Genomic DNA, 12500 nt, shown 5'->3' with positions numbered 1-12500 from the left:
CTGCACTTACTCGTTTGCACTGGATGCCGGCGGATAATCGTCGTCTTCGTCCTCCTCGCTATCGACGCGGTTACACTTGTCGTTCCGGCGCCAGTGGACGAGCGGCTCGAGGCTCGCCTCGTTCGACACCAGATCCTCGAACAGCCGGCCGAATGCCATGTGGATGTCCTTGAAGGTTATTCCGTTCTGCTCGAGACCCATCACCCTCAGTAGCTCCTTTTGCGTCTGACCGGCGGAACCGAGCAGCAGGAGCGACATCGCACCGGCAATGCTAACCGGGGAGAAGATCTCCGTTTTGCTCTTCTGGCTCGAGATGGCCCGTGCAATGCGCTGCGCCAGGTTCGTGACACTGTCCGAGACGAGCAGCACCTTTTCGGAGTATCGCTGCGGGGCAATTTCCCCAGGATTCTGCTGCTGGTTGAGGCCATGGTTTTGTTTCAGCTGGCCTGCGGTAGGTGCGGCTATCAGCACTAGTGATACCGCCACGAGCAGCAGCAGCTCTGCTGCTGAGCGAATTGTGCACATCTTGAAGATGATCTGCAAGTAGAAGAGTAACAAATGATACCTTGAGTGATCACTAATCAAATGCTATTTTTAGATCCGATCTGAGCTAATCGGTGATGAGCACAGCAATCTGATGCCTGCTCATCATGCATCCGATCCTCGGGACGAACAGCACAGGCGAAGGTTTTTGCTGGAACATGACGATGATGATCATGGAACGGGGGGAAGGCTATGATTGATCAATTTCCGTTCCAAACACAGAGCGGCAGAGCAGAGCGGCAGAACGAAACCTCCTGCGCGCTTCGATTCCAATTCGTTCCGTTCGTTGAGCCGCGTTCGCCGTTGACCTGACCGAGGGGACCGGTTTGCGGCTCTACTACCACCAATCTACGCATCTCATGCTGCTGGTTTAGAACGACGGCGGTGCGACGGAGGGTTCCCACCGCCGATAAGATGGTTGTGCCGATGGAACAGCAATCAAAGTTTTGGAGCTTCCCGCTTCACCGGTGGAGGGGAGCGAACCGGATTGTGAACGTCATCAGAAAAACCCAAGTCGTGCTGCTGCTGCTGCTCAACGGCGCTCAGGCGCTGTTGTTTGCGTTGAAGGCACGAATGCCTTCATGCGGGCAGCAAAGCCACATCGCATCTCTCTCGAATGCGACTCGGATCGTTAGCACATTAGACCGATAAGAGAGCCCGCAGCCACGCTGTGTGTCAACCGCGAAATATTCAAATTTTTGATGATTTCTCAACTCATCTGTAAACCACGGAAACCATGGACAGGGAATGACACGACGGCCTCGCTCGCCCGGATGGTCCCTCGGAACACACCGTCACAGTACACCCGTACCACCTCGATCACATTGCGCCGTTGTTACACTGTGGAAGGTCAATGCGGTTATCGGGCGCAGCAAACGAACGGGAACGCCGTCTTCCGCAACGGGCCTCAGCCGCGGCCGGATCAGCTCGACACTCGAAAACTATACCTTGTTTGGTATCATCTGAATTCCTTTTGGTAAAAATTGGAACCGACACGTCCGGACGGTACCGGTGGTTGAGATGGACTGGCGAAATGTTTTGACTATGCTCGAAAGATGCTAACCTCTGCCGTTACCGGACCTACTGGATGGCGCTACAACCGGTTCAGGTGGTGTTACTGCCGATGAATATCTTCACCACCATACGGATGCCCACCACCACTAACCGTGCTGATTCGAAACCGAAGCTTTATGGCTCTATACACACGTTTCCGGCTTGTGGCTGTGTGGCGAACGTCTGCCAATACCGGCACCCGTTACCTTTGGTTTCGGCTAGTGAGATACCTGAATTTCGACCGCTGGATTTTACGGGAGGTTACACACCGAGCGCGAAATCCATCCACCCCCTCCCGGTTCAAATCCACACCGAACACTATTCTCCAGCACGTGCTGGGTTGATGAGGATTTCGAAAATGTCAGTGACACGCAAGTTGCCTACTTATGCGGTGAACTGGTTTTAGCCAGCACTCCACCGATGTCAAGGTTTCCGCAAAAACCACTCATTCACGGGCACGGGAAATGCGCGATGCGCTACGGCTGGTGTCCGTTGAGGTAGCTTTGCGATTGTTTTGCATTTCATTCTAACTCGCCTAAACATTGGGGGTGACGAATCGTTTATCTAATAGCTTGGAATCTCCTGCGCAAAAAAGGGTAGGATGGAGGTCAATCAGGAGGATGATTGTAGTACCGTTCGATGCATTGGTTGCCATTTTTTGTATTTGCGATCGTTCGTTCGATCATCAGATCGTTCTAGAGGTTCATTTGCAATGTTCTGTTGTCTGTGCGGCTCCTTGTGCCATGGCGGAAACACGTGACCATTTTTATAATGTTTAAAGTTTTTTTCTACAGTACGTTCCTCTGATAGAATCATCTATATTTTATGTTGCATTTAGATGTTGCACTAGGTTTTACCAGTAATATTTTAAACCATTTTAAATCTCTGGTTTCAATTTGTTCAAGAAATCAATTCCGATTTAAACTCAACCGGATATACACCCACTCATACGGATACTGTTCCGTAGGCCACTCTTTTTCAAGCTTCAACAATATTCCGGTTCATCCCATGTCACCTCCCACTGATTAAACCTTTTTTGGGAAGATACTTTCAGTAACGGTGCGATTTTTTTGCAGCAGCAAAATAAAGGTTAAATGGGCGGGTTTGGCCTCGAGCTTTCCTTTTTAACACTTTTGCGGAACAAAAACTACCAAACAGGCAAGGTTCCGCCAAGGATCACGAGCGTGTAGGATGGTTCATAACTTTCCTTTCCAAACTACAAACCGGTCCCCACACTCCTCTAGCTCCTAGTAGGCTAGAGTGTGATGGACAGGGTATGCAAAAGGTGGCCGCCAGGGAATCGAGTGCTCCATGAATCGTGATTCTACTTCATAATGAAAATAACTGTGATTTCAATTAAAAAAGAGAGAGAAAAAACTGAACCATGGTCGCACATGTGTTGGTCAACACGGCCAACATCGTCATAAGAATGGCCGCAAATGGTCCGAGTAGTCGTCGTGCCCCATGCGTCTGTGTCGTCGTTCAAGGTGCCTCTCCGCAGCCGAAGTATCCCTCAGTGTCCTCGGATCTATCAAGGCAGCGGAGCAAGATTGTGGACTCTTAACACAGTGCCTCACTCTGTATGGAAGTTTCAACTTCTCTCTACGACAGGAATGGGAACGTCCACGCGTGGTCTGGGGTGAGCAAGATTGTGATGACCCCGGGGCGGTAGTAGCTGATAAGAGCTACCAAAACATCCTACCGTGCTAAAGGGGAGCTGTTCCGTTTTTGAAGTTTTGTAATTTCGATCTTCCTTAGCCATTTTCATTCCACTGAGCGATGTGTTTTACCTACCAGGAAGCAAGTTTCGCTAACTTTGGCCAGCCGTACTGCTTCAGCTATGACTGGTCGAGTGCAGCTACGGCGACTGGAGACTTTTGCCAGGGGTTTCCTCTGTTCCGATGTTACACTAAGCGGCACTACTACACACCATCTCCACGGAGCATACACTAATGCACACGGCGTAAACACACACGGTTTCACTATGTTTTACGCTCAGAACGATCGATCGATCGCGATCCTGAAGACCCACGACTAATTGACGCGATGACGCTGGCCTGGGGACCGAGAATCGTGCCGTCCGTTGTCACCGAACTCGTCGTAAAAAAAAAAAAGAGCTCACTATCAGCCAGTGGTTCCAGTTTGGTCAATTTGCACCGATCACTCAGACACTGAAACACCCGCGATCGTCCAATGATTCGTTCCCAGGCCAGGGCCCAGCCAACAACCTTTCCGAGATCTGGTTTCGAGAGAACTGGAAACTTGTTCGACCGGTGCGCAACTATAAACCGCGAGAGCGAAGAAGCGATCTCCGCTGCTGATACTGCTGCTGGCGGGGTCGCGATCGTCCGAGCCCCACCTATACCGATGCGGGTCGTATTAGTGATACGGGACGGGGCCACTCTTCTGCATGTATTTTGGCTTGGTGTCGCCTTGGAGCATGGGGCACCGATCGGAAGCAATCCTCCTGTGCGGACGAAACCCTTCTTTGGCACTGATGCTCGGCATCGGGTTGTGAGTCACGAGAAGTACAATTGTTGGCATGTGCGACATGAAAAATGGATGGGTTTGAGGGAGAAAAAGCGGGCAAAAAGCATTTGCGTAACGTGCCTGGCATAAAAGCAACACAAATGAGCCCCGAGCGGTCCGGCGGTCTATTGTTGCGGTCGAGGTGTTTTGAAAAATTGATGTTCCATAACGAACCGTTTCTTTTCGGGGTTAAATATGTTGGGTGGATGGGTGTAGGGAGTAGGAAATTCCCACCCATTAGCTCACTGTACCTGCGGTGAAATGGACAGAACGGAAATAACGATGTGCGCGCACGGTGTCCCCTGTGTCACCTCCGGTCCGGCATTCAGCGCATCATCCGGAAGTAAGTTAATTTGCCGACCCAGTCTACTTATTTGCTTTATTGAAACAATGCCATTACTTGTTCCATTAGTTAGTTTTGCAAAGTAATTTTTTGGCAATGAACTCATGATTTTAGAGAATCAAGATCTCATCGCACACGTGCGTGGCATAACGTATGGCATAACGAACGAACCCATTTGGGAATTTCCGAAACGTTGGAAGAATCGATAGGACACATATGAATTCCGTTTGGAGTGACAATATGCAAAAAGGATTCAAAGAAACTGGTTAACAATTCACACACTGATTGAACAATAGTTATGTTTTCAGGTTTATCAATGAAATGTGATCGATCTGACTTGGTATAAGTAGTATAACTTGTACTTGTATGATCGATCACGGTAGTGCAGTAGTGGTAGGGCTGCTATCAGCACTATAAGCGACATGATTGTGCCCTTGGAAGACACCGAGCAAGTCTCCTTTTATTACAATGTAGCCTCGCCATCTAAAGGCATGTGCCGTAGGATCCTTTTTGCAAATAGCGTGGGTGAAATATCGTGTTTCCAAAGTACGATTAAATGCTTCAGTTATCTAAATGTTAAGAAAAGAACAGCGATCGTGTTGCTTATCGAAAATGTCTCAAAACAGGTTTTGTCAGCAGCAACCATAAATAAGATAACTAACCTTCCGCAAGGTGTTTCATCATAGACCATTAATGTATTTCTTGTCATTCTTTGTCGTAGGTCGTAAACCATAAATATCGATATCACTCACAAAAAAGCATAAAAGCAGTGCCGTATGCTCGTGAAACGAATTTTATTTTCCATTAGTATTTCATAAAAGGGTATATAAATGCATATGTGATTATGATACCAAACCTAAAAAAGATCGTTATTGTGTACCATTCCTGGCGATTCCTCTAGCGGTTCCTCGGCAAACTCGCCGTTATGGAAACGGCGCAACAATTGGACGATTGAGTCCTGGAGTCGCCACATCTCCGGCTCGGGTCGTGGACCGGCTTTGCGCACCATTAAACCGACGGTTGATGCCAACAGATGGGACCACGTATACGTTTCTCTATCATCGTATTTGAGCTGTAGCAGATTTTCTCCCACGGATTGCGAATGTTCCGGTTGGCTCCTCTGCACTGATGGTGTAGTGGATGGTGGTGGAGGATCGTAGTCTCGGGGCAGGTTTGTTTCTTGCTGACTGTTTTGCTTCTGAGTGTTGTATGTTATGGTGTACGTTGTCTGTAAACATGATTTGCCGATTAAGATATTGCCATTCGTATGAAAGCATCAATTCTCCTGCACGCGATTACGAAAATGAAAAATTCATTTACCTCCTCTTCACGCTCCATCTTAACGGTTGTAAAATTGGAGGCGTCCAACTCAGGTTTATAATCTGGAGCCAAAAACGAAAGCCGGTCGTAAGCGAACCAAATCCTGGCAGGTAATTCTCCACCTCGCGCTTCACGAGCCCGCCTGTACTTGTGGTACGTCCCTTTAAGTATGTCCAGTTTGTGGCGCACGGCTGGAAGGGGCAACTTTAAATCCTGAGCAATCCTTGCCACAGCGGCACGCTTTTTTGCGCGGTACTTAAAGTTTGGATCGTGGGGATTCCACAGCATCGGTTCAGTGCGATACGCATCGATCAGCCGGAAAATCAATGCCCGAGACCACTGAAATACATTGGACATCAAACAAGATTAAAAGGTAGATCCGTGGAGTGGAAGCGTAGCAGCACTTACCGCAATTTTACGCATATAAACAGAATCACTTTCGTTCCAGAATGCCATCGGGATGCAAATAGGGATATTCGTTGCACTGTTTTAACTGTTGAACTCGTTGGTAATTCACGGCGGCTTTTAAACGCTGGGGCAATATTCTTGGGCTGGTTTCTGTTCGTTTCGATCATAATTTTCTTTGTTTTGGTTTTCCGCAACTCGACCACATTCGAGCAGGTACATATTCGAGCTGTCAGCCCAGCTGACGGGCGTGCTGTCAAAAGCCTACATTTCTCGCAGTACAAATCTACAAATATAACCCGCAGCGAGTTGGAATCGCAAATTATTCTCTTCGTAAACTCCAAAATCAACAGCTCGCCCTTCTCGCCGTGTGAAAAGTGTCCGTGAATACGCCGCGCCCGGAACGCGATCACTGAGTTTATTTCCATCCGGCCGGGATTCGTTCTTTTTCGGTTTCGCGACGTGCAGTATCCCCAATAAATGATGGGCTCCCTCCGCGTATCGCTGCTGTGCCTGGTGGTGGTGGCGGCTGGCCTCACGATTTGCAGCGGTAAGTATAGCCCCGTATCCCGTATCAGCTTCCCCACCGGATGGCAATTGTGTAATCTGTGCGGAGCCCGAGGCAACGGGCATTATGCGGAAATACGCCGTAACTATAACGAGACGCCCGCCTGGCCGCTGATAGTAATATGGCTTCCTTTATCGCTCGAACGGATTGCATCTGGCGAAAGCTGCGCGACTGGAGTAGAACAAAGAACGAAAAGTAGCTGAGCTGTGGCGGAGGCTCAGCCCCAGGCCCACCAGCGCCATACGCAATAGAAGTGCAGTTATCGACAGCTTTGTGGCCTTGTGCGTTGTTCAGCACAGCATACCCCGTTCGCGAAAGGTTAGGGGGAGCGATGGCGGAGTATGTGTCAGCTGATTTTTGTTTGTTACTAACTGGGCGTTTCTTACCCGATTTATCGCCCATGCTTCGTCTTCTACAACCATTTTGCTGGGACTAAAAAGTATCAATATGGAAGCAATAGCATCGTTTCGTGTGAAAAGCATATTTCTGCCTCGACGGCCGATTTTTCTTGCAGCGCAATCATCGGTACGCGATGACTCAGAGAGGCTAACATGCAAAGCAGCACACGGATACCACCGTATCAATCCCGGGACAAACAAAGAGTCACCGTGTGTGGCCGTTTATCGCCTTTCAAGAATTTGTTCAATAACTCTGCCACACAATTCTCTCGGTGGTGCATCATTGTTGGTCATGCGGGAATGATGATGGTGCTACAATCTTCCTTAAACATTCCTATGCTGGGTCGTAATCGAGTTCCGTTAATCACCAATTATACACCCGACATACGGTTTGCTCTTTGATCCGTTGTGTAAAAAGAGTAATGGAACAGTCGACTGCGGAAGCCGCAGTGTTTTGTGTGAGCAAAAACAATATTTTAATCTATCTGGAAGATTACAAGCGACTAGAAGCTGGCTGTGGCATCTCTCTCTCTCTCGCAACAGACACAAGCATAGCATCGCGCACATATTCACAGCATGGTGACATCCTAGTGGGCCCGGGTATGTTAATCCCAATCAGCACTTGTACGCTTATCAGTGCCTACTGTGGGTCTTTCCACAGGGAAGGGATCGCGTTTTCTATCAACGATGTATCAACATGCTCATGTTCTTTTGAATAACTGTTTAGTAGGCCTTGTTTAAAGCAAATCAAGTGACATCTATATTCTTTATTTTTTCATCGTTAGCTCAAAATGATGTTCAACCTCCAACCGTCACCACGACGACGACGACGACAACCGAGCCAACCACGACGCGTGCATCGACAACCACCGAACCTCCTAAAACCACGACAGTTGATCCAACAACATCGACTACTAAGCCTACTACAACAACCCCCAAGCCTACTACAACAACCTCTAAGCCTACAACAACGACCGCTGAGCCTACCACCCCTTCGACCACAGATGCACCCATCACAACAACGGCCGTTCCGCCACAGCCAACCCCAACGCCTGAGCCCGTGATGGGAACCTGGACTTACGCTGAAAACAACAAAACCTGCGTCATCGCCCAAATGGCCATGCAGTTCAACTTGAGTTACTACGACGACGGTAAGGATCCAGAGTGCCATGAAGCGTTGAAATCGAAAAATTTAATCTCCTCGTTGCCATTACAGCAAACGTAACCCGTACGGTGCTGTACAACATCCCGAGCAATGCCACGGTAAAGTCTGGATCGTGTGCGAACGAGACGAATTTCATTGAGCTGCAGTGGCGCACGAGTGAGACGAGCAGCCAGGATAGTACGCTGAAAATTGTGTTTGCGCTCAATTCTACCGAAAAAGATTTCGCTCTCACTGAGTTGAAGCTCAATTTGACCACCGCGGGCCCGGCATTCCCGAATGCAAAGGGTAAGTAGCAAAGGATAACCGGTGGCCGTTTCTAGTGTATACCTTAAACACCCCGCTTCTTTGCTTCGATTTTTTTTCAGCTGGCGAATATGTGGTGCTTAGTAACAATCAGACGCTGTTCAAAACGCCGCTCAAGATGTCGTACCACTGCAACAAGGCGCAGGTACTGAACATGACCGTCAACGCGACCGGACTAGGACAGCCGACGGTCGTCGTGACGAAGCTGCAGCTTGAGGCGTTCCATGAGAAGGGAACCAACAAGTTCTCCATCGCCAAGGACTGTGAGGCCATCGATACACCCGATATTGTGCCGATTGCCGTAGGCTGTGCACTGGTGACGCTGATCATCATCATGCTCATTGCCTACTTGGTGGGACGCAACAGTGCCAGCGGTCAGGGATATGTTAGCTTTTAAGGAATAATTTCCGATTGCGAAGGGCAAGCTGTGAAGAAAACCACTACCACGGAGCGGAGCGGTGTTGCTGTTTTTGGCTGAAGGAAAGGGTACCTCGGACTTTCCCCTTCCCCTACCCCGGTTAATCTGCTGAAGGCAATGCTTCGATCCATCTGTAGCTGGCGCTGAAGGAACCGCGCATTGTGTTGCGCGATTAAAGCAAAGTTCGAACGTGATAAAAGGCCAATGATTATGATTTTTTGCACCTTTGCCCAAGCAGACTAATGCACACCACACACTCACGTACACATGCCAGTCGCCATTATGAAGCTCTTGTTTGCCCTGGCCCGGATGGTCCATTTTTTTTCTTTTCATTTTCTTTCCAAAACGATCAGCCTGAGATATAGAGAGACGTACAATACGAGGTAAGAGGCCTGAGGTGTGTGCGGGCATCAATTAGCGACATTCAAACGAAGGGGAAGCATCTAACTAGTGTCCGTTGTTGAAATTTTTACGATAAAAGTAAGGAGAGAACCATTAAACATTCGACTGAGAAGCAGAACGTAGCAGAGAGAATATGCAAGCTTACTGAACAAACAAAGGTCGTCGTCGTCGTCGTCGTCGAGGGGCGTAGAACTGGAAGAACTGGTGGAAAACACAGGAACACACATCCCTAAATTCTACATTCATACCGTTTACTGGCAAAAGAAAAGTTGTCTGTAATAATAGCGTAATTTTTATGAAACACTAAATAAATGAAGGAAACGAGGCGACGAATTGGCTAAAAACGAACAACCGATTTGAATCATGCCCATGCCATGCCGTAGCAGGCTGCGTTATTTCCCTGCGGCCGCTGATCGTCGATCGCGACGTTTTCTGCTATTTTTATCTCCGGGCGAATACAACACGAAGCACCGCGTAAGGGATTCATTTCGGCTCGTACGGTGCTCTCATTTTCCTTCCGGATGTGGTGCCGTAAACTGCATCACAGAACTGTGCAACTAGAAAAGCTAGATCCTCGGAACCAGCACGGAAAACCGTTCGCTCCAGATCCAAACGGACCGGGAGGAAGCATTTAAAAGGAAGCAGCAGTAAAAACCGCGGTTTGCAGACAGTGATGGCAGGTGAGAAAGGGGAAAAGAAAAGCGGAATCTTTGATGCGCGTGTGTATGTGTGCTCCGTGAAAATCGCATCCCCATTTTCCGCTCCGACTGAACCTCGTGCGAGCCTCGGAATTCGTCACGTTCGTGAGATTCCACCACGTGCCTTTCTATTTGGGTCTTTCGATTCGCCGGCGGATCTCATCAGCGTGAACATGTTTTTGGACCGGAAAATGCAGCCTTTCCTAAGTTCGTTTAAAATTAAAATTTTCCGCCAAACAATGTTTTTTGGCCAATATTGTTTGAATAATTCACGTTGTGCACCGGTAGGCAACCCTCGGGGCAGCAAGGCGGTCGAAGCAGCCCTGCAGTGTAAACAAACAGCACGGGTGACAGCGAAACCGTTTCCACGCACCGAGCACCCGGAAAGGACGAGATCGCGAAAAAGGATTTTTAGGGTTTTGTGTGCTCCTATCGTTGCCAAATTTTCAACCGCAAAGACTGGTCATCTGTTCAATCATCTATTTACTATTACCGAAGGTTTCGTAGGTTTATTGTACGTCCTTGCGCGAGAGCTGCCTCGTGGCTCTCGGAATCAATCGCTTCAATCGATCAAACAGTAATGGGGAAAGAGGAACCATCCAGCCAGTAAGCCCTTGTTTCTTAGCCACACTTTTCTTTTTCCACATTCTCCGTAGACGTTGCAGCAACAACAATGGAAGTATCCAACGGGGAGCCCCGCAGTAATGCCGAAGCGAAAAAGCTGCTGCGCGAAGAACGACAACGTGAGGCTAAGATCGAGGAGCAGCTAACTAAAGCACTCAGCGGGATGACGGTGGAAGAAAAGTATGCCGCGGTCTACAAACGGTTGGTGGAGTCGGAGAAGGAAAACCGACGGCTGCAGGCACTGCACAAGCAGTACGATCGTACGCTCGATGCCTCGAAGCGCGAACGAGAAAACCTCATTCTCGAGCATGACAAGATGGCTATGACGAAAACTAAGCTCGAGGCGCTGTGTCGCGAGCTGCAGCGCCAAAACAAAACCATCAAGGACGACAGCCTCGCCCAGATACAGCTGGAGGAGGATCGCCGCAAGGAAACGCAGGAAAAGTTCCAACAGTCACTGAACGAGATACAGCAGGTGATGAACGAGAACAACGAGAAAAACATGAAGCTAAAGGAGGACAACATGGAGATGGCCAAAAAGTAGGTTCAAGCGCCTGGCACACCCTTCAAGGATTAAATTTTCAATTTTGTATTCGATTCTTTGCATCGACAGGTTCAAGGTGATTCTCGAGCAGTACGAAAAGCGGGACCAACAGATGGAAAAGATGAACAAACAGATGGAGCTTGTGACGCAGCTGAGTGATGCCAAGCTGGCTAAAATGACGATGGAATCCAATACACAGAAGGAACAGTTCCTAGCGTAAGTCGTGTACCGGGAATGCCTTATCGAAACGCCGTTTTTAATCGATTTCTTTCCTCTCAGAGAGAAACAGATTATGCTGCTGGAGATACAATCGACGAAGAAACAACTACTTGAGCTACAGGCAGTAGAGGGGCACTTAAGGAGCCAGCTGAATTTGTACTCTGACCGTTACGGAGAGTTCCAGGATTCGCTCAAGAAGAGCAGAAGCATTTACGAAGGCTACCAGGATGACATGAAAAAGGTAACGGTGACGCGAACACGCGAGCGTCTCCTAGCAACAAGCAGCCTCTTGATGATTCCTTTTCTCTTTCCTGTGTCCTTTAGATGTCGAAGAAGATGAAATTACTCGAGAAGGAAACCATGGCGTGGAAGTCACGGTGGGAAACGAGCAACGCCACCGTGCAGAAGATGCTGGACGATCAGATCGCTCGCGAGAAGCAAATGACCAAAACGACGCGGCAACTGTCGCAGCTACAGAAGCTGTGCCGCACACTCCAGGGAGAACGTGCCACGTATTTGGCCGCTCTGAAGGAAGCAAACTTACCACTGCCAGCCGCATCCGCCAGCGAGGGTGACATTGTAGAGGAGAAACCTGACGAACCGACGGATAGTGAGACCGTCGAACCACCGACAAAAGCTAGTGAAGTGAATGGGCATGAGGTGGCCGTTAGCGAGCCGGAATCGTCGGTAGAGGAAGAGAAACCTGTCGTAGCTGGCGCGGTGGAGACGTAGTTGTTAATGGACCAACCTCAAACCCACCTCCGCCCCATTGGTCCCATTTCTAGTCCGAGCTTCAACTGCACTCTCTCTCTCTACCTTTCTCTCTCTCTTTCAATCAGCACAAGCTTTCACATTTTTTTTGTGTTTTTTAATAATATTTATTACACACTTGCCCTTCCGTTTAATGTCTGCGTGATCTTCTCAATCGGTCGAGTTTTGGTTTTGCCTTACCTCGGTACACTTAGATT

At 48.7% G+C, this 12500-nt stretch overlaps 4 protein-coding genes across 6 annotated transcripts in view; 2 read left to right on the top strand and 2 right to left on the bottom strand.

The window, feature by feature from the left end:
• LOC126577728 (uncharacterized) overlaps nucleotides 1-3838 on the bottom strand; it is a 9026-nt gene extending 5188 nt beyond the window's left edge. Inside the window, exons 1-2 of the mRNA XM_050239592.1 lie at nucleotides 3391-3838; nucleotides 11-537 (exon numbers count right to left, since the gene is read on the bottom strand). Of these exons, the coding sequence (XP_050095549.1) occupies nucleotides 11-525 (515 nt within the window). The 5' untranslated portion in view covers nucleotides 526-537; nucleotides 3391-3838. The remainder of the gene's footprint in view (nucleotides 1-10; nucleotides 538-3390) is intronic.
• Nucleotides 3839-5245: 1407 nt separating this feature from the next.
• On the bottom strand, nucleotides 5246-6352 carry LOC126568876 (uncharacterized). Its single transcript, XM_050225550.1, has 3 exons — nucleotides 6197-6352; nucleotides 5789-6127; nucleotides 5246-5696 (listed from the first exon to the last, which is right to left on the bottom strand). The coding sequence occupies exons 1-3, from the start codon at nucleotides 6242-6244 to the stop codon at nucleotides 5325-5327; spliced, it is 759 nt and encodes a 252-aa protein (XP_050081507.1). The 5' UTR covers nucleotides 6245-6352; the 3' UTR covers nucleotides 5246-5324.
• A 128-nt stretch (nucleotides 6353-6480) lies between these two features.
• LOC126568875 (lysosome-associated membrane glycoprotein 2-like) lies at nucleotides 6481-9776 on the top strand. Its single transcript, XM_050225549.1, has 4 exons — nucleotides 6481-6743; nucleotides 7945-8310; nucleotides 8376-8609; nucleotides 8690-9776. Exons 1-4 carry the CDS (start codon nucleotides 6674-6676, stop codon nucleotides 9022-9024), a joined length of 1005 nt encoding a protein of 334 aa, XP_050081506.1. The 5' UTR covers nucleotides 6481-6673; the 3' UTR covers nucleotides 9025-9776.
• Nucleotides 9777-9887: 111 nt separating this feature from the next.
• LOC126568874 (alpha-taxilin) overlaps nucleotides 9888-12500 on the top strand; it is a 2651-nt gene continuing 38 nt past the window's right edge. The window contains exons 1-5 of one of the 3 annotated variants that reach the window (XM_050225545.1): nucleotides 9888-10127; nucleotides 10802-11309; nucleotides 11383-11529; nucleotides 11593-11773; nucleotides 11857-12500. The exon at nucleotides 11857-12500 is cut by the window's right edge and continues 38 nt beyond it. In XM_050225545.1, coding sequence (XP_050081502.1) covers nucleotides 10121-10127; nucleotides 10802-11309; nucleotides 11383-11529; nucleotides 11593-11773; nucleotides 11857-12264 — 1251 coding nt within the window. In that variant the 5' untranslated portion in view covers nucleotides 9888-10120 and the 3' untranslated portion in view covers nucleotides 12265-12500. Of the gene's footprint in view, nucleotides 10128-10506; nucleotides 10723-10801; nucleotides 11310-11382; nucleotides 11530-11592; nucleotides 11774-11856 lie in introns of those variants that run through there. The other 2 variants (XM_050225548.1, XM_050225546.1) reach the window with 2 other exon arrangements.

The sequence above is a fragment of the Anopheles aquasalis genome, chromosome 2 (assembly GCF_943734665.1).
Source record: "Anopheles aquasalis chromosome 2, idAnoAquaMG_Q_19, whole genome shotgun sequence".
NCBI classification, from domain to species: Eukaryota; Metazoa; Arthropoda; class Insecta; order Diptera; family Culicidae; genus Anopheles; species Anopheles aquasalis.
This window is presented reverse-complemented; position numbering and strand designations above follow the sequence as displayed.